A 21,443-nucleotide genomic window follows, 5' to 3' on the forward strand; every position below is an offset into this window, starting at 1 on the left:
GAACCGCGTATTCTTTCCAAGACTGTGATGCTTGTCGTATTGGTCATGATGGATGGCCTGCTTGCTAATATTTTCAGGTGACGTTTGGGTTGTTGCGACCAAAGTTGGCAGCTCGTGATGCCTGATGGCGGCCTCATGCTCTGCTATCTCATAGCGGAATAGCGGGGTGGATGATGTCAGACGGGTAAAACTATCTATCGCCAGCCACTCACCAAACTGCGCATCCTATCACCGTACCAAGCCGGTACACAATGCAGAGGCGCAGCTGAACAAGTTTGCTGCCTGGCGCGCAGCTATGATGGTCGCCTACATGAACAAGTAGTGCATGTCTATCGACTCTTTCGCTCATCTCTTCCAAGTTCGCGTTCCCCTCGCGTTCCACAAGGAACCCCAGTCGGCTCAAGCTCCACACAACGCGCATGAGCGTTGACACCCGACTTCCGGCTGAAAGCTCACACATGGTGGGGATCCAACGCTCCTACAGTTTCTACACATCAGCGCCATGGCCTCGGACTCGAACGAAAAGGCCTTGTCCCCCATCACATTTCCACCGCCGCCTCAGCAAGAGGATGTTGAAGACGACGAGCACGCAGCGTCGGCGCAACGAGAGGCCGTTCAATACTGGGGTTATCTGTTCAAACCGGACAAATGTGGAACGCCGCTGCTGGATCGTCTGCTGAAGGGGGTTGCGGATGTCATTGTGAGTCGCGACGAGACGCAACCCGATGCGCGACTGGAGCTGATGTTTGCGACTGCAGAGCAGGACGTTCGAGCCCAGCGGCTCACCTGATCTCATGCCATCCCAGATCGCAGCTTGGTACCGCTCAGTAGGCGGCAACTACGACGTCCTTTTTATGGAAGCCCCACCCTCGCAAATCGCCTTCATATACCGTGCCCTCGGCGCATTCCACAGCTTGCAGCCTGCACCCAACGATGACGGGTATTCGACCCCTGCAACCCCCGCCCTGAAGAAACAAGGCTTCGTGACATGGCAGACGATACAACTACTGCTTGGACCGGAAGAGCATGTCCCATTCCTTCAGAAGTCGATTGAGCAATTCGACGTGGTGGATCCCGCGACGGGCAATGCATTCCCCAAACTGCTGCCCAAGGAGTGTTTCCCGGACCGGCCCGACGACGCCATGGAAGCTTGGTACGAAGGTGTTGCTGCCCGACTTAAGAAGGAGGCAGAAGCAGAAGCCGCAGCTGCACATGTAGACGAGCCAGGACCGCGCACCTCCACCGACGGCGACGGATCGTCGGCTGACGAAAAGCGCGGTGCGTTCCAGTACTTCGAAGATCCAATGTATCGCAAAGCGCGACCACGACCAACATACGTACGGCACTTTTCAAAGCAGACGCCATATCCTGCAGAGGATCAAGGGAGGGTGGTTACTTCGAGAGTCAGACACATGCCCAACCCTTTCCAGAGTCGAAGCAATCTCCCACCAGGTCGCTACGAAGACAGCTTCTCAGACGAAGACGCCACGCCCATTGCTACAAACCCTTTCGCTCCCCGCTATGCAGCACAGAAACGCCCGCAGCCACCAAGACGTGAATCTACCCTCTCTACCACAGACTCTGACTCTGACCCGGCGCCCCCGTCCCGGCGCCGTTCCCCTGATCTCCGACACAGAAAATCTCAGGAGGCTCCTGCAGAGCCGAGAGAGTACTTCCCCGCGCACTATGAAGAGAGACCCTATTCACACCAGCTGGCTCCGAACGCGAGAACATCGCCACTCCATACCGTCTTCGGCCCTACCAAGTCCCCCTTGTTTGCAACGCAGGTCGCCCAACTTCAAGCGAGAAACTACTACGAGACGCGTCCCACCGCGCCGCAGCGGACAACCGGGAGCTACAGATCCGTGCCTGCCCCGCAGAGCGCACGGTACAGCAGTAGTGGTGGAAGAGAGGAAGACATACCGTATGCAAGGGATAGAGAGAGAGAAAGAGAAAGAGAAAGAGACAGGGAGTACGACGCGAGGGACAGAGAAAGAGCCCGAGACCGCGATTCGAGAAGTGGAGGTAGTAGACGGGACCATCACCACCACCACCGGAGACGATCAACAGAAGACAGAGCATATTCGAGGGATCGAGAACGAGAACGGGAACGGGAACGCGGCGATCCTTCGCGGACGAGAAGTCATAATGGCCGAAGCGACGACTGGGAGGACACCGAGCGCAGCAGAGACCGAAGTCGCGATCGAAGTCGTACTCGAAGTCATGATCGGGATAGGAAGGTCAACTGGGGCGATGACAGAAGTCGAGAGGGTAGCAGAGAACGCGATAGAGATCGGAGAACGCATAGGTACGTTTCGGGTGTGCAGGACGGCGTGGGCGGGAGGAGATATCCCGTTGTTAAACCCTACTGAACTTGTGCGCAGGGCGGGTATGGGGCGGGTGATGAAGTTGCTGAGGGACTTTTGAATCTTGATTACGAGGAATGCTGGGTTGGTTGGAGTGAGTGGATGGGAATGAGTAACGGCGCTGGGACGAATGAACAAATGAACGGGTAGCATAGGCGTACGTGTGTTGGGCCTGTCTCATAGATTTCCCCCACGTGTTGGTTTGCGTTGGGAAGTGTTCTAGATGTCGTGTAGCGCGGCTGTTGGCTTGTCATGCAAACTTAAATTTTAATTCGGATGTAAATGCAAATGCAAACACGTACATTCAGCTCGACATGGGTCATTCACTTTCATACGGTAGTGGATGGTGGACGGTCTAATGGTAGTGTGTGATGTGGCTGTGCGTGTATCTTGCATGCACGTAGTCTGGATGTACAATCAACGAACGAGAGTTAGCTGTGTAAAAGGTTGCACTGTCTTTCTGATGGACCGATTTTGTAGTAGCGGAGCACATGTACTAGTTTGAGAGGGGCTGAGTAAATGAGTAGGCGGGATGGGTTTGCGTGATTATTTTGCAAGTCTCGAGTTGGCTGAATGAGTGGTTCGAGGTGTGAGGGAGAAGTGGGCATAGCATGAGTAGATTGTTACACTAAATGTATCACAGATCAAACACGTTTTTCGTGTGGCTGGAGTGCAGAGTCAATGTCAGGTTAATTTATTCCTCTCATGTGATGATCTGCGATAATCGACTATCGACCGAGGAGATGCGGCTAAACGGAGATCGCGATGTTCAGTCGATTGGCTTGGCGTCGGCGACGCTGAATTGAGTATGGCGGTGTTTGTTGCATGTGTTTAGCACGATGGATTGGTATTGGGGGTTTGCGATGTTGGTGTGGAGAGTACAGGGTCTGGCATATGCAGGGCTTTGTGCAATGAATCTCCCGAATCAGGGCGAGAACAAACAGATCGCGTGAATGGTGCACTGGCAGTGGAGGTTTGTTTCGTTCGTCCCCGCCCGCCCACCAAGCGCTGTGCACGTTCGTCCTGTGTGGCTGTGTCTTGGAACGCGTCATTGGGAGACCCCAGCTCTGAGCTCAAGCTCACTCAAGCTCCACGAGCCATAAAGCGATTCCCCTATCGTGTACTGTCTTCGCCCTCACCGCCGCCATTCTTTCTAACCTCTTGTTTTCTTTTGCCGTATCTGCGACTATCGGCGAAGCGCTCGCCAATTGGTCATTGAGATACGGAGCGGCTGGCTGCGGGCCGCTGTCCTTGGATTGGGAAGCCAACCATCAATCAGGTTCCGTACCACAAGCAACAAGCACTAGACTCTCTCCGCTTGTCTCCTCTCCTTTCCTTGCTGTCCACTGCCCAAGCGTCCACACGTGTAATTCCTCACCCATCGCCTGCGAGCGGCCCAATTGCACGTCCCTCGCCCGATCGCGGCGGCACGCTCTACTATGGCTTCCGAGTCGCGCATTGAAGGCGCCGTTGAGGCTGCCCGTGATCCCCGTTCAGACGTTACAGCACAGGCGGCAGAGAACAAAATGCTACAACAGGCGCGCCTGGGGGGAAGCGCAGCACTCCAATTCGACCCAAACGCGACACCCGAACAAAAGAGAGCACAGGCGAGATCGCATGTCCCTGCCAACTTCCACCACGAGCGAAACCAATTCGCGACAGCCCTGGTGACTGACGCAGACATCTCGAACGCTCCCCCTGAATACGACCTCCCCCCTCCCACGAAAGCTGGCGCCGTAGCAACCCCGCCCGGATCCCCGACCGCAGGGAAAGCGAACGGCCATGTGGTCGAGCTCGACGAGCAGGCCCGCTGGGAACGCGTTGGCTGGGCGCCGCAGTTTGGCATGCCGGGCTCGTTCGAGGACAAGGACGAGAGCACGCTGCTCGACCACCAGACGTGGCTGGAGGAGCGCATCGACGACAAGTTCTACGGCGACTGGTACCACAACACGGGCGTCATCATATTCGCCTGTCTGAGCACCTGGGTCATTGGTGTGCTGGGTGGAGGTCTGGGCTGGGTCTTCATCATCATGGCGACCTGCGGCACCTACTACCGCACCTCGATCCGCCGTGTGCGCCGCAATGCGCGAGATGACCTCAATCGCGAGATGGCTAAGCAGAAGCTCGAGACGGATACGGAGAGTCTGGAGTGGATCAATAGCTTTCTCGTCAAGTTCTGGCCCATCTATGCTCCCGTGCTCTGCGACACCATTGTGGGCACTGTCGATCAGGTCCTGTCTACATCAACACCTGCGTTTCTGGACAGCTTGAGGATGAAGACTTTTGTTTTGGGAACGAAGCCGCCTCGTTTGGAGCACGTGAAGACACACCCCAAGACAGAGGATGACATTGTGCTCATGGACTGGAAGTTCAGCTTCAACCCCAATGATGTCGCCGATCTTACTGCGAGGCAGATCAAGAACAAGATCAACCCGAAGATTGTACTTGAAATTCGTATCGGCAAAGGTCTCGTCAGCAAGGGTCTGGACGTCATCGTGGAGGACATGGCCTTTTCCGGTCTCATGCGTCTCAAGTTCAAGCTGCAGCTCCCCTTTCCTCATGTTGAGAGAGTCGAAATGTCTTTCCTGGAGCGCCCGAGCATCGACTACGTGTGCAAGCCTCTTGGTGGTGAGACATTCGGATTCGACATCAACTTTATCCCCGGTCTGGAGTCTTTCATCCAGGAAATGATTCACGCTACTCTGGCTCCCATGATGTACGACCCGAACGTCTTCCCCATCGAGATTGCGAAGATGCTGGCAGGAAACCCAGTCGATATGGCCATTGGTGTTCTGCAGCTCACTTTCCACGGAGCGCAGGGCCTCAAGAACCCGGACAAGTTCTCTGGTACTCCAGATCCGTATGCGACAGTGTCTATCAACAACCGCAATGTACTGGCTAAGACGAAGACGGTGCACGAGAACGCTAATCCCCGCTGGAACGAAACTGTCAATGTTATTCTTACTTCACTAAAGGACTCGCTCACTATCAACATCTTCGACTACAATGATCTTCGCAAGGATAAGGAACTCGGTACTGCGACATTTGCGCTGGATCAGCTCGAAACGATCACCGACCACGAGAACCTGCATCTCGAGGTCATGTCTGGTGGTCGACCACGCGGTATCCTTCAGGCTGACGTACGCTTCTTCCCAGTTCTCGAGGGCGCCCTGGTCGGCGGAGTTCGGGAACCCGCACCAGAGTCACGCACAGGTATTGCCAAGTTCACCGTCGAGATGGCCAAGGATCTGGATGGAAGCAAGAGCATGATCGGACAGCTGAGCCCATACGCCGTTCTGCTGCTCAATGGCCACGAAGTCCACAAGTCGCGCGTCATGAAGCGAACCAATCAACCTATCTGGCCCGACGCTTCGAAGGAAATCCTCATCACTGATCGTAAGAAGACGAAGCTCGGGCTGGTACTCAAAGACGATCGTGACCTTGCTTCCGACCCTATCCTTGGAACCTACCAAATCACCATCGATGATATGCTCGAGCTCATGGCCAAGGGGCATGAGTGGTATAACCTTGCTGGAACACAGACTGGACGTGCCAAGATGAAGCTGGAGTGGAAGCCTGTGGCGCTCAAGGGTGGCCCATCGTCCGGTGGCTACCTCACCCCGATCGGAGTGATGAGATTGCACTTCCAGAGCGCCCGCGAGCTGCGCAACCTCGAGAGTCTGGGCAAGTCTGATCCGTATGTCCGCGTTGTGCTTTCTGGTGTGGAGAAGGCGCGAACTGTCACCTTCAAGAACAACTTGAACCCCGATTGGGATGAGGTTGTCTATGTTCCTGTTCACACTGTTCGCGAGAAGATGACCCTTGAGGTTATGGACGAGGAGAATCTCGGCAAAGATCGCTCCATCGGCCATATCGAACTCTCAGTCGGTGACTACGTCAAGCAGGATGAGAACGGCGAATATGGTGTGTACGAGCAGAGGCAACTCATCGCTGGGGGGTTGACCGTTGCTGGCCAGTCGTCTACCAAGGGCACGTTGAACTACACTTGCTCGTTCTATCCCACCTATCCCACCTGGGACCCCGAGGAGGACGAGGAGGAAGAGGAAGAGAAAACGCCTACCTCCAACGGACTTTCGCGACCTGTTTCAAATGTGTCCACAAGCACAAACTCTCGTGACCGACCTCTATCCGGCGCCTCTGCTCCCTTGACACGATCCGAGACAGCGGGCACTTTCTCCTCGCTCAAAACTCCCGACGCCGACATTGCCAGGCAACTGGAGAAGAACGAGGCCCTCCAGGAAGAATCGATTGCCGAGAAGAAGGAGGTCGAGAAACTGCGACTTACGGCCGACGACCTCCAGCAGTATGGTAAGCTGCGCCGCGACTTGGAGAATGTGGCGAAGCATGGCTGGTTGAGTTGGTTGTCCCTGACACTCCAGCCCGCGTGCCCTGTATTCTTCTTTTTCTTGGAAATAATATACTGACTCTTTGCAGAATCTGGACTTCTCGTGTTCAAGTTGCATGAGGGTGAGTTTGCGGAAACGGGTGGCTACGTCGATATCCTTATGGATGATATGGTGTATGCAAGCTATTCGAGTGCGAAGATCAAGAGCAGGCATATGACGTTCAATGAAGGTATGATGTGCAATTCAATCGGTCGTGGGCGTTGCTGACTTGGAAACAGTGGGTGACACCATGGTTCGTGAGCTTGATTTCTCCAAGATCACGCTTCGTATTATCGAGAAGATTGACAAGGATGGCGACGGCGATGAGGATCATGTCATTGCTAAACTCACAGGAAATACTGTTGATACACTGCGAAGAGCCTTGGTGAGTTCGCCAGATTGATGATGTTTCCTTCGACGATGCTAATCGTCCCTTAGTACACGCCTACACAACTCAGTCTCAGAGACAAGAGTGGTCGTGAGAACAAGATCACAGTTAGCCTCAAGTACATTCCCGTCAAGATGCGCATCGACCCCAGCGAGTCGTTCAACAATCAAGGCACACTACGTGTTGATGTTCTCGACGCTGCGGACTTGCCAGCTGCGGACCGCAACGGCTACTCAGACCCGTTCTGCAAGTTTGTTCTGAATGAAAAGGAAGTCTTCAAGACGAAAACACAGAAGAAGACGCTACATCCAGCTTGGAACGAATACTTCGAAGTCCCCATCCGGAGTCGTACTGCTGCCGACTTTGTCGTTAATGTGTTCGACTGGGATTTCGGTGACAGATCAGACTTCCTGGGCAAATCTCACATCAATCTGGAGATCCTCGAGCCGTTCCAGACAAGGGAAGTTACACTAGCACTCGATGGCAAATCTGGAGCGATTCGTCTGAGGATGCTGTTCAAGCCAGACTACGTCATGCGCGCTCGCCAAGGCTCGAGCACCTTCTCAGGAACCTTTGCTGTACCCGGGAAAGTCATCGGCGCACCCGTCAAGGGTGTTGGAAAAGGTGCTGCTCTCGTCGGTGGTGGCGTGGTTCGTGGCGCATCATTCCTGGGCCGTGGCTTCAAGCGTAGAAAGAGCCGTGGCGCATACGGCGAAGAGGAGCTGGACCAGTTGGACGAGATGCCGCGTCCCAGCCACGACACACCTGCCATCTCCGTAGAGCCCGACAACACTATCCCCCCCACAACCCCGAACAACAACCACAACAGGCACAGGAGTTTTGGCGCACAGAGCTTCTCAAGTCGTCTCGGAGAGCCGGCCCAAGGCGATCACGGCACAGCGAACATCTCCATCCTGAGCGCCGATGGCTTCCCCCCAGGTACAAACGTGCGCGTCTTCGTGCGTCTGGGGAACAGAGACGTGCACAAAACAGATCACATTAAGTCGCCCTCCGGCAGCGCTACTTTCGAAAACGAATCCTTCAAAGTCCCTTGTACCGCGGACTCGTTCTTCAAGGTCGTCGTCAAGGACCACTCGAAGTTTGGCCGCGACGAGGAGCTCGGCGAAGCGAGTTTCACCATTGACGACCAGGGACAGGGCAGTGAGAAGAACGTCGGTGTCGGCAGGGGGATGGTCGTCATCAGGAGTAGCTTCAGTCCAGCTGACGCAGCGAGTGCGGTGGGGAGTGTCAGTCCTAAGGTTGGTAGTGGTGGGAGGAGGGGCTTGTTGGGTAGAGGGAGAAGTCCCGCGCCTGCCTAGAAGGCTGGGAAACTGCTCCACAGGAACAAGAGTCGTGGCGAGGGGGTTTGGCATGAGGATGTGTCGTGCTTTGGGTAGATGGCCTGGATGGGGTGGGTGAGTGGGCTGGTGGAGGCGTGGGTATCGATGTCTTTTCTACCTTTTCCCCTAGCTTCCTTCTTTCTCTGAGAGAGAGATGGATGGACGCCCTAAGTAACTACCTACATACCTGTTCTTAGTAAGATAATGTTTTCTACCACTTGAGTCGAGTAGTTGAGTGACTTCTTACTAATGAATTTAGCATCTGTTTCACCTAGGCAACTGAAATCGAGCATTCAAGTTCAAGATTGTGTTCCTGAGTGTAGTGGAGTTTAGAGACTAAATGTACCATCTAATATATAGGTACAATCCTCAAGCAACCCATTCGTACTCCGGCAGTGGAAAAGACTCGGTATTAGCAAAAGCGCCACCGAGGTACTTCTGAGCAATCTCAGCAATGCCCGTCCACGCGATGAAAGCGAAAATATGGTTCCGCAACCATATCCCCCAAGCAGTCTGTGGCGCAAGGAGCAACATAACCAGCGGTGGGATCTTCTGCATCTCCTTGATCAGCGGCCTCATCTGCTCCTCATACCCCTCCAGACCCGCCGCAAGATCACCCTTGTGTTTCCCAATCTCGCCCGCCAACATGTACGCGCCGGCCAACGCGAGACTCGTACCGCCGCCCGTGAGCCCAGCCGCATAGCCCGCATCGCCGACCAGAACCACGCGTCCATTGTGCAGACTGGGCATCTTGACCTGAACGATCTCGCTGGCGTAAAAGTCCTCCGAGTCCATCATCATCCGCATCACTTCGTCGGTCTTCCAGCCCACGCCCCGGTACAGCCGGGCTAGATACTTCTTCAGCGCATCCTCGCCCTGCGTAGACGCCTCGCGGAACCCCAGCATCGTGTCGCGTTTATCTCCAGGGTGAACACCCATCAACATGACTCGACTGCCCCCGCCTGCATCCGACCCAACACTGATAAACCGGCCTCCCACCGCGCTGAACCCCTGCCCCACGCGGCTCCCCTGCAGAAGATCTTGTGTAATGGAGAAATACGCGGCCCAGCTATTCGTCCGCACAACATGGTCCCGCACCCCACACTCAAACCCCATAGCCCGCGTCCGCGACATCGCCCCATCACACGCAATAACAAGATCATACGTCGAAGTCGGCATTCCGTTTGAAAACTCCACTGTCACGGGCCCATTCACTTCGTCATACCGCATCGCCGCAATCGTCTCCCCGTACACATACCTCACCCTCTCCTCCCCCTTCGTAAACCCAACAAGCACCCCCGCCAAATCCCCCCGCAAGATCTCATACTCAGAGATAAGCCCCTGCTGCTCCGGATTGCCCGTTGCGCGGATCGTCCCGTAGGGGCGGCCGTCAGCGCGCACAAAACACACGCCTTCTTCTTGCGCGGATTTGGCGAGCACGGCTGCTTCCATGCCGGGTATTTTGCGCATTACGGAGACGCCGGCGGTGCGGATGTCGATTGCTTGGCCGCCTGGGCGTGGGGAGGGCCAGCGCTCGATGATGGTTAGGGTGCAGTTGGTTTTGGATAGCCAGTAGGCTGTTGCGGGGCCGGCGATTGAGGAGCCTGCTATTAGGACGTTTAGGGGGGACATTTGGGGTTGGTAGGTAAGAAGGTCGAGGGTGATGATGGGGGAGTGTAATGTTCTGTCTTTTAATGAGCAAGAGTGTATTATAGACGGCTTTTTGTGTAAAGAAGAAGTGTTGGTAGATTATAAGTATTATACCAAGTAATTACCGTTGCTTGGACGTCTTTTTATATGAAAGTAAGATACTAGAAGTCGACATCGTTGTGATCAGTAATTATAGCCTACGTTCTCCCCACTCCAACTATCATCAACCAGTCAGAACCATTACAGTCAGACAGAAGGGGTATGGGATGATTTGAACCCATTTCAACTGTAATGTTCGGTCATGTATCTTCCGCGCGAGGGACGATGGCCGGGAAATCTTCGCTTCCACGGCGCCCTCGGTTTCCGTTGCTGCAGGACCGACGTCATGGAATCTCACCCACAGGCGCCTGGGCACATGCGCTTCTCGCGTAAAATTGAAAGTCGGAAGGAAGTGGTAAGACGGGTGTTTGTATACCCGATACTGCGGCGAGAGTGCATCTGTAGTTGTCCCAACTTAAAATAAAGGTTAACTTCCTCACTCTCCCATGGTCGACTTGTAGATACTCTTTTAGAGACACTTCAATAGTAGGAATGACTAAGCTTATACGCTTCTAAACTCCTTTCAACTTGCGCTGTTTCCATACTTCAACGCTATTCCAGGCTTCCAGCCTTGCCCGAGCGATCTACCCAGGTGTTAAGGTAATGACTGCTGAGGTGATAACTGCACTCGTGGGTGCAACGCGACACGCCTAGACACATTCACCCATCTAGAAAGTAAGGCTATAGCTTTGTGTTCTCCTGCAGCGTTTCACTATGCGATATTACTGTGCTACAATAAAGCATATTGCAGCTTGTTTGGCATTTAGTTCGTATCATAAGCGATCGGCCCCATTCTCATATGCGCGTGGAGCACCATCCCGGCGAGGCTGTGTATCTTTCCCGGGTATTAACGGAATTACAGATACCCCCAAAAACAGATTAGATGTTATAGAATCGAATCGATTGCATGTGAATCATCAGCTAATTGTGTAGTCAAGAGAGCTTTTATAAGCTCAGCTTTCTACCACAAACTTCTTAGTAATACTTACTGCGTGTCAAGGGGTTAGGTTTGGCCCCTTATTGGAGTTGAAGAATCAGGCTCATTACTGTCGTGTACCGGTGGGTTTTTTCATAGGACTTGAATAAGCTGAAGCTTTATTGAAACCATACGTTGAGTTTCCTACATCACAACTAGCCGGGGGAATGAACCTATCCATTGGCAAGGCCTGCGGGACTGGGGAAAATTGGGGCCACCAGGCTGAGGCGAGAACTGTTTTTTGCGGCACGCATGATTGTTTGTGCAATGTCTTTACTCTAATTTGCCACAGAGACTCCAATTTAAAACAGCCTGCAAGTCGTGTACAGACTTGCGTAACGAAGAGATAACTACATGGCGCACAGACAATGCAAGGCAATTTGCAAACCCCCTTGCGCGTCTGCTTACGGAGCGGTCGATCCCACCGCGCGCATCGGTATTGGAATACCAGGTTGTGTTAGTCAATCAGTCTGGTAGGACAAGAGCGCTGAACTGAGGTCCCTCTTAGCGACATTGGAAGCGTAAGCAGGCAGTTGCTAATATCTATGCTTGAATCGGGATAGTGGGTGTCCATAACAAGATTGCACAACAAACGTATGAGAACAGGCAGTGCTTGCGATGGGTATAATGGTATCTGGCCCCTGTTGTTTATGCAATTACAAGAACGCAGCACGCAAGGCTGACTTGCACAGAGTATCACGAAGGACCTAAAAATAGATAGCGCTAATATCTAATGATTGTGATATAGATTGTAAGCAGGCGTTAAATGAAAGGTATAAATTACCTCAGTCATCTTTCCATCTCATACATGCTGATATCTACGAATTCACACATTGGACGACTAGTTTTCATCACAGATCTTGAATATGTCTTCGCAAGACAACGCTGACAGCACTACGGAAGGAACTATTACGACAGCCTCCTACGCCGGCTTTGAGCGAGCTGAAGGCACACCAATCAACCCCGAGGATATATTGGTAAATCCTAGCGAGGAAACAAACTCTATCGGGCAAAGAGAGTTACAGCATAGCCCAAGCAGCGATGCAAACTCCGTTTCACCATCTACAGCGACACAAACTTCGATCGACAATAATCGCCCGCTCTACGGGTATCACGAAAGAGTTGGCGTTGAACGAACAATAAGCACAGCGGAGCCAGGAGAGACACACGCTTTTCTAGACGAAAACCCCTCCGATAACATTTCCCTGCAGCAGACAGAACCAAAGATCAAAAACAATCGTGTAGTATTGTTTACGACATGGTGGACTGAGGTTGCATCATTAGCACTCGCCGCAGCTGGGTTGATCGCAATCGCGGTGATAATGGCAGAGTACCACAACAAGCAGCAGCCTGAGTGGAAATACAAGATTAATCTTAACACACTGATTGCCATTTTATCTACCCTGATACGAGCCTGCTTGGTACTTGTGGCTGAAGAAGGTAGGGTCTGAAGGACATATGAGTGACCACTTGCTAATACTCTACAGTTATCAGCCAGCTGAAGTGGATGCTATACCGTCAACCAAGTTCACTTCAACACCTTGCTCACTTTGATACAGCTTCTCGTGGTCCTTGGGGCTCAGCACTACTCCTTTTTCGGACAAGAAAACTGTACGAGATTTGACCGAGCACGCATCGAGCTAGTGAGCTAACAAGTAGTAGAAGTACCGCACTTCTAGGCTGCATAGTCATCGTTTTTTCTGTCGGAATCGGCCCCTTTACTCAACAAGCTGCTGAAGCTGTGCCCTGCGATCGACCTCTGGAGTCCGCAGAAGCAACTATTAGTATCTCAAGGTACATGCATCCCTACAATTTAGCCCGATTCGATGCAACGCATTGGGATATGGACATAGTTACGAAGCTCGCTCTTCTGGATGGGCTGGCCAACCCGAACACGACCCGATCTGAGATAAGACCTGGCTGTAGTACCGGCAACTGCTTGTTTCCAGAGTACAACGGTGTTACACATTCGTCAGTTGCAATGTGCAAGAAATGCGTCGATATAACATCACGGGTGGCTGAGGCTGTGAGAATAGACACGACCTCATACGGGTATGAGAATGGTAGCTCGGCTGCCACTGAAGTGCAAGATATTATCCTACCAGGTGGCCACGGTATTGGTGGAGGGTCGAAAGGGTCGTTGCCCCGAAATATCATGGACGTCTCCGGTCACGCCACCATCTGGAAGCGTTCCGTGGTCCCGTTCAACGACTCTCTTCTGGATGCATTTGACGATTCTTTTGCCAGTATATTTCGAGCTTCTGTACTCAACGTCAGCGTTCTTACATTCACAAACAATAATTGTGAGCAGGGGAGATGTTCGAATCACAGCTTCAACATTTCATACCCATTCTTGGATTATTTGAATGTTGTGGCGACAGCCTGCTCATTCTATCCTTGCGTTCAGGACTACCATGGATCCGTTCGCAACACAGTATTCACAGAAACCGTTGTAAGAGACACACCAAAAGAGCAACCGCAAGGGCAAGAACTGAACATGTATCCTAATTTTTTACACTTTCATACTCCTTGTTTCATCGATGGCCAAGCATACACGATGGACAATATATCATCGGTACCGAGAGACAAACATAACTTCACTAGCAGCTTAGTGGGGGAGGTGAACATAACCTTCCCTGCGGAATGCGCTTACATGGTCGACAGTGTTTACGCGATGAGTTTAGTCAATTTCATGAACAAAACACTATTCAGAGATTGTATGGGTGCTTGCCAAAATACCATGATACCCCGTGACTTTGTTAGTGGCCGATTAGTTGATTGATTGAACATGACGTGTCTAGTAAATTAGTAGTACGATTAACAACTTAAGTAGATACTGATCTAACGCACATTGTCTTAGAGCTAGAGTAACGTATCTCCGAAAGAATTAATTATCTAAGATAGTAACAATTACGTAAATTAGCTCCTTTAGAGTAGTAATTATGCTTTTATTAAACAGATGTATACAGAATTAGAAGGTTAGTTAGATATCTTTACTACGTTAAATACCTCTGCGAATCCAGAGGTCTGGAGAATCAACTAATAGGCTACTAACAAAGTCACGGGGTATCATGGTATTTCGGCAAGCACTATATCACGCCTAGCAGGATCAACTTTAATGGAGATCAGGACGACTACAATAGTCTCATGTGTGAGCCGTGGTATCTGAAAGGCCTTCTCAATAAGGGAAACGCCAGTTTCCAGAGCATCGATTACAACATGGAATCGATTGCAACCGCCGTCACTAGCGAGATGCGCAAACAAGGTACCGGCCTAGATACGATTATCCGAACGAAGGAAGGCGTTGTGACGCCACCGGTCTATGCGAAAGGAACGGTAATGCAGACAACAGTATGCATGAATTTCCATTGGATTTGGTTGAGTTTCCCACTAGTTTTGCTAGCTTTGGCAATCCTTCTGCTGTGCATTTTGTGTGGCAAAATGTATCTCGATACCCAGAAAACTCCCGCGTGGAAATCAAGCGTGTTACCCTTACTGCTTACTGGGAAGCAGATTGGGGCTGCAACAAGTGCGGAAGATATAGAGAAGATCAAGACAAACACTAACAATCTTGTTGTTAGTCTTGTGCACTTCGAAAAAGGATGGGAGTTTACTGTCAAGGGTTAATGTACTACGTTCACAAGTGCCAACCAGAAATGAGATGAATCGGTATGTGAACCAGTCTGGAATAAACACAAACACTATGACCGCATTTGGCATCACTGTATTTCTCCACGGTTATAGCTACGATACGATCGAAATCTCTACTCGTCTTGCCATGGCAGTCATCCTAAGCTATTGCATCATTGCCATTGCTTATACGATCTACACTCTCATTGCTGGTTCCACCTCAACAGCCTGGAACTCACCAATCGAACTTGTCACGCTGGCCTTGCAATCGAAACGATCAGATCACTTAGGATATACATCAGTCAGGGTCGATTCCATAGAGACATTGCGCCAGAATGTTGGTATCCGGGTTAATAGTAAGGAGGAGCTCGAACTCGTCTTCGCGCATGATCGCGAAATCGAGACTAGAGAACTGCGAAAGATCATACGGAACAAGGAGTATTGACGTTGTTGTTGTTTGCGATCACAAAACCAGGGGACAGGCAGGTAGACATTGTTTAATCGATTGGGAACAGATCGACTGCCCTCGTACTGTGTAGGTTGGACTTCCTCGAGGCGAACACGCGAGATATGATGGGCTCGAGATTCCTGCTGTAACGGCATTTTCGGTCTCCGTTGCTGCAGCCACGACGTCATGGAATCTCACCCACAGGCGCCTGAGAAACCCAAGAATTTCGACTAATGGAAAAGTAGAGCGCAGGATTTCGAAAACATAGTTATCAATATTCTACAGTAAAGTCACATGTTTGTCAGTTTGGAATCTGGCTTAACGTTACTACCTATGCCTAAGATCCAATAGTCCAACTATCAAAATGAGAGAGGGTACAACTAACAAACTATAACAAAAGACAGATTACTACACAGCAGTAACATGTAGTCAAAACGATAGTAACAATATCTTATAAGCGAAAGGCGCTCTATTGTTTTACTTTTATTTTAGGTTTATAGCGTATTCATGCTTCTAGTGCAAGCAGATAGACGCAACACAGTAAGAATCTAATATAGTAACTCAGTATAGAAGCTATTACCCAGCCCCTTTTCACACAGTAAACATCAGTTAAAGTACACAGTGATAGTGACAGAGAGCTGATCAGACGTCTCTTTGACGACTAGCTGCTCAATGTACCGGTGCGGACGCGTATTCGAGAGCCCAGGCAGCCGTTGGTTGAAATGAGAACTGACGAGCAATCGAAACGCGTGCGCAACTAAAACACAATGGTGACGTAACACATTAATCCCCGTCCTCCAGGGATTGTTTTACTTTTATAAGATTTTAAAATCATTGTCTGTTGTAGCTTACTTTCTACTTGAAGTTGGCTAAATCTCTGGTGTGCGGGAATTTTTGCTAGCCGGGTGGTATCCCCATGTTTCAGCCTTGCGCGAGAGATCTGCGTAGGTGTTCGGGTGATAGCTTGGCCCTCTCCTGTGACACCTCTCGGCGTCCGATTGGCGCTACAAAGTATTGGCCCCCATCAGCATATGCGAGCGGAACCAATAAGTCCAGGTAAAAGGGTGTTTGGTGCGCAGCCTTGTGGTACTGACATTCGATTAAGCCCCTTGGCGATTGATGATGCTACATAAGCTACCATGATTCCGTGTCTGAGCAGCGCAGTCCCAGGACGTTGAGATACGAACTCTCGCTTCGCTGTCATGTCACATTTGAACTCCAACCCTCTCGGAGAGCCTGCTGGTTGTTACTCGTGGATGTCAGTAGCTGATAGCGACATTTCCCATGGAATCGCACACACCGAATACACAGGGCGAGATGGACGGAGCGACATAAGCGGTCCAATATCTAGGCCTCAGACACAAATCCTCGATGGCCACCAGCCAATAACACGCGCTGCCTCATGTCATCGATACGGGAACGACCCCGATGGACTTCTGAACACCGCCAACGATGGACAACGCGATCCGTTAGTCGGTTTTGACCGACATCTCATGAGCAAGATGCCGAAAAGAATGACTGTAGGTAAAATTGAGCAGCGTAAGTCTCGCACATACTATACTGTTGCTTGCTGATAATCCTGAAGTAAATTGTGACGATACAGGAATTTCCGCGCCTACCAGATGGCTGCCATACGCCCTGCGGCGTCCCTACTTAGTGTCTTTGGCCCTGGTGTCGCTCACCCTCTCTGTTGTCTTGGCGGTGCTATGCTGGTACTCCAACAAGAACCATGGCTTGGGGAATGATGACAGGTCTACTCGCCTGCTCGTGGGGTGGAGATACGTACCAACCATCATTGCGGTTTTTCTCACTCAAGCTGTTGTACAAACAGGCGAAGACGTCAAGAGAACGGAAGCATTCGCGCGCATGGCCTGTCCGGAGCCGGTCAAGGCGGACTTTACTCTATTCTACATCCCTAGCGTGTGGTGGAAAAGCGTGTTCCAAGGCTTCTCTCGAAAACGAAGCGGTGGCCACAAACGATGGGTTCTGGCCTGGTCCTCACTTGCTGCCGGGATCAGCATCCTGGTCATCTCTACCTTTTCATCTTCTGTGTTCACGGCTGAGGAGGTTTCATTACGGCAAGGTGTCCCGCTGCAGCGGTATACAGCTGGTAATACGCCGTTACCCATTGAGCTAAAGCCTCGAAGAGATACCTACCTTCATGCTATCAGTGGATTTCTCTTCAACGCTTCTACTTCCATGTGGGTGTCTGACTCCTACATGGTTGTACCTTTCGAACCAGCAACAGACGGGGCAAACCGCCAGGTACTCTATGACGGTATATGGAGAGCAGAGACAGAGGTCTTTCAACTGGAAGCCGACTGCATACCGATGGTTATGACCGAGAAAACAACCCTGAACATTAGTTACTCTTACGCCGACACCAACAACACCGAATGCGAGAACGATACTTGCATTGTCAAGTCCAAAGGCTTCAAAATTCGATCGGAAGATGGTTGTGAAGTCCAGATCCAGAGTCCGGTCGATGTATGGACTGGCCTCATCTCTTCCACACCTCAAGGGTTTCGTGACAACGTAATGATGCATTCTGGTGGGGTCATGTGGACCAATATGTCTTCGTCCTATGTTTCATGGCAAGACCTCGTACAAGAGTACGGGCAAACACCACCTCTTCGGTCTAGTGGAAACCGCGCTCTTGGGCAGTGGACTCGCACTTTCATATACAGCATGTCAGATGAATGTTTTGGGCGCGACCTGCTTCTTGCATCACCCCCGTGGATTGCGCCTTACCAGTTGGCCAGTATATCCAGCGATGTGTGGGAGAGCGACTCTTTTGTCAACCTTACGGTACGAACACAAGTCTGCACTCCAACGTACCATAAAGCTAGTATGGTAGTTACAGCATCTATCGGTGGATCTAGATCGTCCGTTTCATTTGACACCTCAGAGTTCGCACAACGCCGCCAACCGGTGCCGAGGGGCATGCTTGACTACGAACACCTGAATGGCCTCACTTTTAGCAAAGACTGGAACAAACTCATGGCAGTGCCAAGAAGTCAATCGATGGACACTCCTCTGGATGGTTTTGAGGATGTGTCGGGACTCCTGGCACATCACTTCTCCCAGAATCTGTCGAATATACTACAGAACGATACGCTGGGGTATGAGGCTAGCAGATTACGGACTCGTTTTGCTAGTGAGCTTTTGCTGTCTTCGATAACGGACACAGACGTGCCAGCGCTAGAAGGTGTGGCTGGCGAGATCATACGCGTGGAACGGCGCGTTCTTGTGATAACGAAAGTGGGCATTGCGCTTTCGGTGTTGTTCTTCCTTCTAGGATGCTACTTCTTCGCCATGATCTGGTTTACATCAATCAGCAGACGACCACTCCGTCTCAGGTCTGACCCTGCCAGGACTGTTGGGGTCACGTCACTTATTGACACCGCATCGCCTCTAGCTCTAGCGCTGCGCGAGCTGCAACAGCATGACCGAGATAGCATGCAAAAGAACATAGGCACTCGGGTGTATGACTTGCGAGCTGATGGCCTCTTTGAAAGGGCAAACCCAACGACGTTGATTTCAGAAGCAAAAACGGTGTCATCTTCTCATGATCCTCTCTCGTGGTTCCCGGCTGTGAACCGTATGGGCTGGATGGGTTCATGGAGTCAAATCCTTTCTAAGAAGAAGAAAGCGACCAAAGACTGGAGACCAGCAATGCTTCACAAGAGGTGGCTTACAACGCTGCTTATAGCCCTCATCGCTATCGCCGTATGCATGCTGGTTCTTCGCAAGTTTGCACGCGAGCACAGACTATACCGGAGCGCCTTTGTCTACCAAGTCAACCTAGGTCTTTTCAACACGAGCTTCTCCCCACACTCCGTTGTCACAACCCTTGTTGCAGTGACTTTAGGGCTCTGTTGGGACGGGATCGACAAACCCATGCGCACCTTGCAGCCATATCTCTCGATGTCGCGAAAACCCACGGCGGCTTCACGAGGAGTAGCGTTATCCTATCAGTCCTGTTACTGGGCTTGGGCTGCTATAAAGGCTGCTTTACGCAAACAATGGATACTTTGTCTCGTTGCTACAGGCACCACTTTATCCCAAATCCGTAAGTTATGTGATATGCTGGTTTCTTTCGCTGGCTAACTATGTAGTCATTATCTCTATGGCAGCAGTCTTCCAGCGACAGGCTGTCTTACAAACGCAGATGACGTTTGACCCCTTCGATACTGGCTTGTTCATAAAAGCTCCCTTCACACTCCGACAAAAGCCTTTTACCTGGGCAATGTCAGGCAACACACGTGGTTTGGACCTTACGGATGATCTTTTGCAAACATCTAGGAGTGAATGGCTATACAATGCACTGGATGAGATTACCCTGAAGACTCCGCAGCTGGCCTGGTCAATGGACGAATGGGTTTTCACGCCCGTGAACCTCAAGCGATTGCCTAGCGTCAATCTAACCCAGAATACGGGCCCAGACGACAAGTTCCACAATGCAGCTGATGTCCTGGTGTCACCGGCAAACATCTCAATGGTCACTTCAGGTCTTCGGAGCAGACTAGAATGTAGCCCAATAGATGTCCCAGAAACTGGCTGGCTCGACCGAGCGGCAGACATATGGCCAGACCGGACCAACGAACTTGATGGGTTTGTGCTGCCAACTGTCTTGTTCGATAACGAGACGTACAGAACACCCGTTTTCACAGCTCCAAGACGAATGGCGTGCTGCGCCAATGGCACAGACTCCGACGGACATTCGGTTATTGCTTATTGGACCAGCAACAGTTCCATGGTTGACGCAAGAATGCCTCCAACAATTGAGTGTGACCTTTCAAAGGTCGGCAACGTATGTACGACTTATCTCGGACCACTCGACGAGAATTATGAACCACTCGACCCAAATGGACCAGAAGATTTGGTTGTACACAGCCCATGGTATCGAAACTTCACCATTAAGTGGATCATGGGACCAGCTGCGTCGGCCGAGATCCTCTCGACCGATCTGACGGAAGGCGCTACTGCGTCGGCGTTTATTAATTATCGTCAAGCATACGGATCTGACAATGAGACCCTTTTATATTTCACTAAACAGCCAAAGATAGCCATGATGAATTGCATCCCAGTCATCGAGAACACAACATTCAGTGTCACCGTCGCGCGGAGCTCCGGACAGATATTGGGGTACAAGTCGTTAGAAGATCCGCAGCCTGCACCTGGAGCATGGGAGTATGCATGGGACCTCATGTATCCAGACCCAAGGCAAACTGACTTTCATGGAAACGTTAGGTACGTAAAACCTCAGCTCTCCCGACTCCGAAATGAAAAGCAGTATAGTAAAGGTACACGAAACTAACCCCGTTCAACAGCTACGGACACTTTTTCATGACCCAACTCCTCACAGCACCCCACATCATCGATCCCTTATATACTCGAACCTGGCTCGCCCACAACAAAAGCATTGAAGACACCGAGAGCGAGCGCTTTAACATTCGTGACCGAGAGCGCGGTCTAAACGTCGATTTTATGTCCTACGCTAACTGGCATCTCGCTGGGAAGGACTCCGCTGCTTTGCTTGAGAGCACTACGCTCCTCGCGCATTCAGAGAAGACGTTCCAGACCTTCTTTAAACACTTCGTTAACAGCGACAGCGCAAACCTAAACGGCATACCTGGGAACGTAAACGGGAATAACGGGCTGCCCCTCAGACCAACATACGAAGACGTTCTCTCACCTGATGAAGTAAATGGCACATTAGCAACGCGTATAGAAGTTCTCGCCATGAACGAAACAGCTACATGGCTATCACTCGTCATCATTTTCCTGCTTATACTTATTCTCATCGTCCTCATTGTGAGCTTGCAGATCGTGTATCCCAGCTCGTGCATGCAGAGGCATGTGGAGTGTTTGGCTGATGTGCTGGTTATGGTTGCTGGGAGCGATGAGTTGATAAGGATGAAACGAGAGAGGGGTGTAGGAGGCTTTGAGAAGAGTGGGGTGAAGACGAAACTGGGCTGGTTTAGGGATCGGAGGGGGCATGTCAGGTGGGGGGTTGAGGTTATGGGGAGGGGTGTAGAGTGGGTCGAAGGACCGAATAAGATAGAAGATAGGGAGGACATAGAAGATAGGGAGGACATAGAAGATAGGGAGGACATAGAAGATAGGGAGGACATAGA

General features: G+C 51.2%; 6 protein-coding genes across 6 annotated transcripts; 5 read left to right on the plus strand and 1 right to left on the minus strand.

The window, feature by feature from the left end:
• Positions 1-237: 237 nt before the first annotated feature.
• P153DRAFT_350807 (uncharacterized protein) lies at positions 238-2,372 on the plus strand (the record flags this gene model as incomplete). The annotated part of the gene is made up of 3 exons (XM_033666304.1): positions 238-700; positions 759-2,019; positions 2,074-2,372. The coding sequence occupies exons 1-3, from the start codon at positions 503-505 to the stop codon at positions 2,370-2,372; spliced, it is 1,758 nt and encodes a 585-aa protein (XP_033518992.1). The 5' UTR covers positions 238-502.
• A 1,097-nt stretch (positions 2,373-3,469) lies between these two features.
• P153DRAFT_326981 (tricalbin) lies at positions 3,470-8,723 on the plus strand. Its single transcript, XM_033665310.1, has 4 exons — positions 3,470-6,695; positions 6,822-6,962; positions 7,012-7,157; positions 7,211-8,723. The coding sequence occupies exons 1-4, from the start codon at positions 3,806-3,808 to the stop codon at positions 8,477-8,479; spliced, it is 4,446 nt and encodes a 1,481-aa protein (XP_033518993.1). The 5' UTR covers positions 3,470-3,805; the 3' UTR covers positions 8,480-8,723.
• Positions 8,724-8,792: 69 nt separating this feature from the next.
• P153DRAFT_370991 (FAD/NAD(P)-binding domain-containing protein) lies at positions 8,793-10,437 on the minus strand. Its single transcript, XM_033669155.1, has one exon. It carries the CDS (start codon positions 10,130-10,132, stop codon positions 8,870-8,872), a length of 1,263 nt encoding a protein of 420 aa, XP_033518994.1. The 5' UTR covers positions 10,133-10,437; the 3' UTR covers positions 8,793-8,869.
• A 1,588-nt stretch (positions 10,438-12,025) lies between these two features.
• P153DRAFT_350814 (uncharacterized protein) lies at positions 12,026-13,951 on the plus strand (the record flags this gene model as incomplete). The annotated part of the gene is made up of 3 exons (XM_033666305.1): positions 12,026-12,665; positions 12,713-12,836; positions 12,888-13,951. Coding segments are annotated over exons 1-3 (1,761 nt in total), but the record flags the coding sequence as incomplete, so codon positions are not given.
• Positions 13,952-14,886: 935 nt separating this feature from the next.
• Positions 14,887-15,300, plus strand: P153DRAFT_301968 (uncharacterized protein; the record flags this gene model as incomplete). Its single annotated transcript, XM_033664419.1, has 1 exon — positions 14,887-15,300. One exon carries the CDS (start codon positions 14,887-14,889, stop codon positions 15,298-15,300), a length of 414 nt encoding a protein of 137 aa, XP_033518996.1.
• A 2,107-nt stretch (positions 15,301-17,407) lies between these two features.
• P153DRAFT_326988 (uncharacterized protein) lies at positions 17,408-21,360 on the plus strand (the record flags this gene model as incomplete). The annotated part of the gene is made up of 5 exons (XM_033665311.1): positions 17,408-17,779; positions 17,825-18,836; positions 18,993-19,375; positions 19,422-20,556; positions 20,610-21,360. Coding segments are annotated over exons 1-5 (3,558 nt in total), but the record flags the coding sequence as incomplete, so codon positions are not given.
• Between the last annotated feature and the right edge of the window lie 83 nt (positions 21,361-21,443).

Source organism: Dothidotthia symphoricarpi, assembly GCF_010015815.1.
Source record: "Dothidotthia symphoricarpi CBS 119687 unplaced genomic scaffold P153scaffold_23, whole genome shotgun sequence".
Lineage (NCBI taxonomy): Eukaryota > Fungi > Ascomycota > Dothideomycetes > Pleosporales > Dothidotthiaceae > Dothidotthia > Dothidotthia symphoricarpi.

Excerpts from the sequence above, each read along its gene's own strand:
- P153DRAFT_326981 (XM_033665310.1), top strand. The coding sequence starts at position 3,806 with ATGGCTTCCGAGTCGCGCATTGAAGGCGCCGTTGAGGCTGCCCGTGAT. Across the intron at positions 6,696-6,821 it reads CGACGACCTCCAGCAGTATG|AATCTGGACTTCTCGTGTTC; the intron begins GTAAGCTGCGCC and ends GACTCTTTGCAG. Across the intron at positions 7,158-7,210 it reads ATACACTGCGAAGAGCCTTG|TACACGCCTACACAACTCAG; the intron begins GTGAGTTCGCCA and ends ATCGTCCCTTAG.
- P153DRAFT_370991 (XM_033669155.1), bottom strand. The coding sequence starts at position 10,132 with ATGTCCCCCCTAAACGTCCTAATAGCAGGCTCCTCAATCGCCGGCCCC.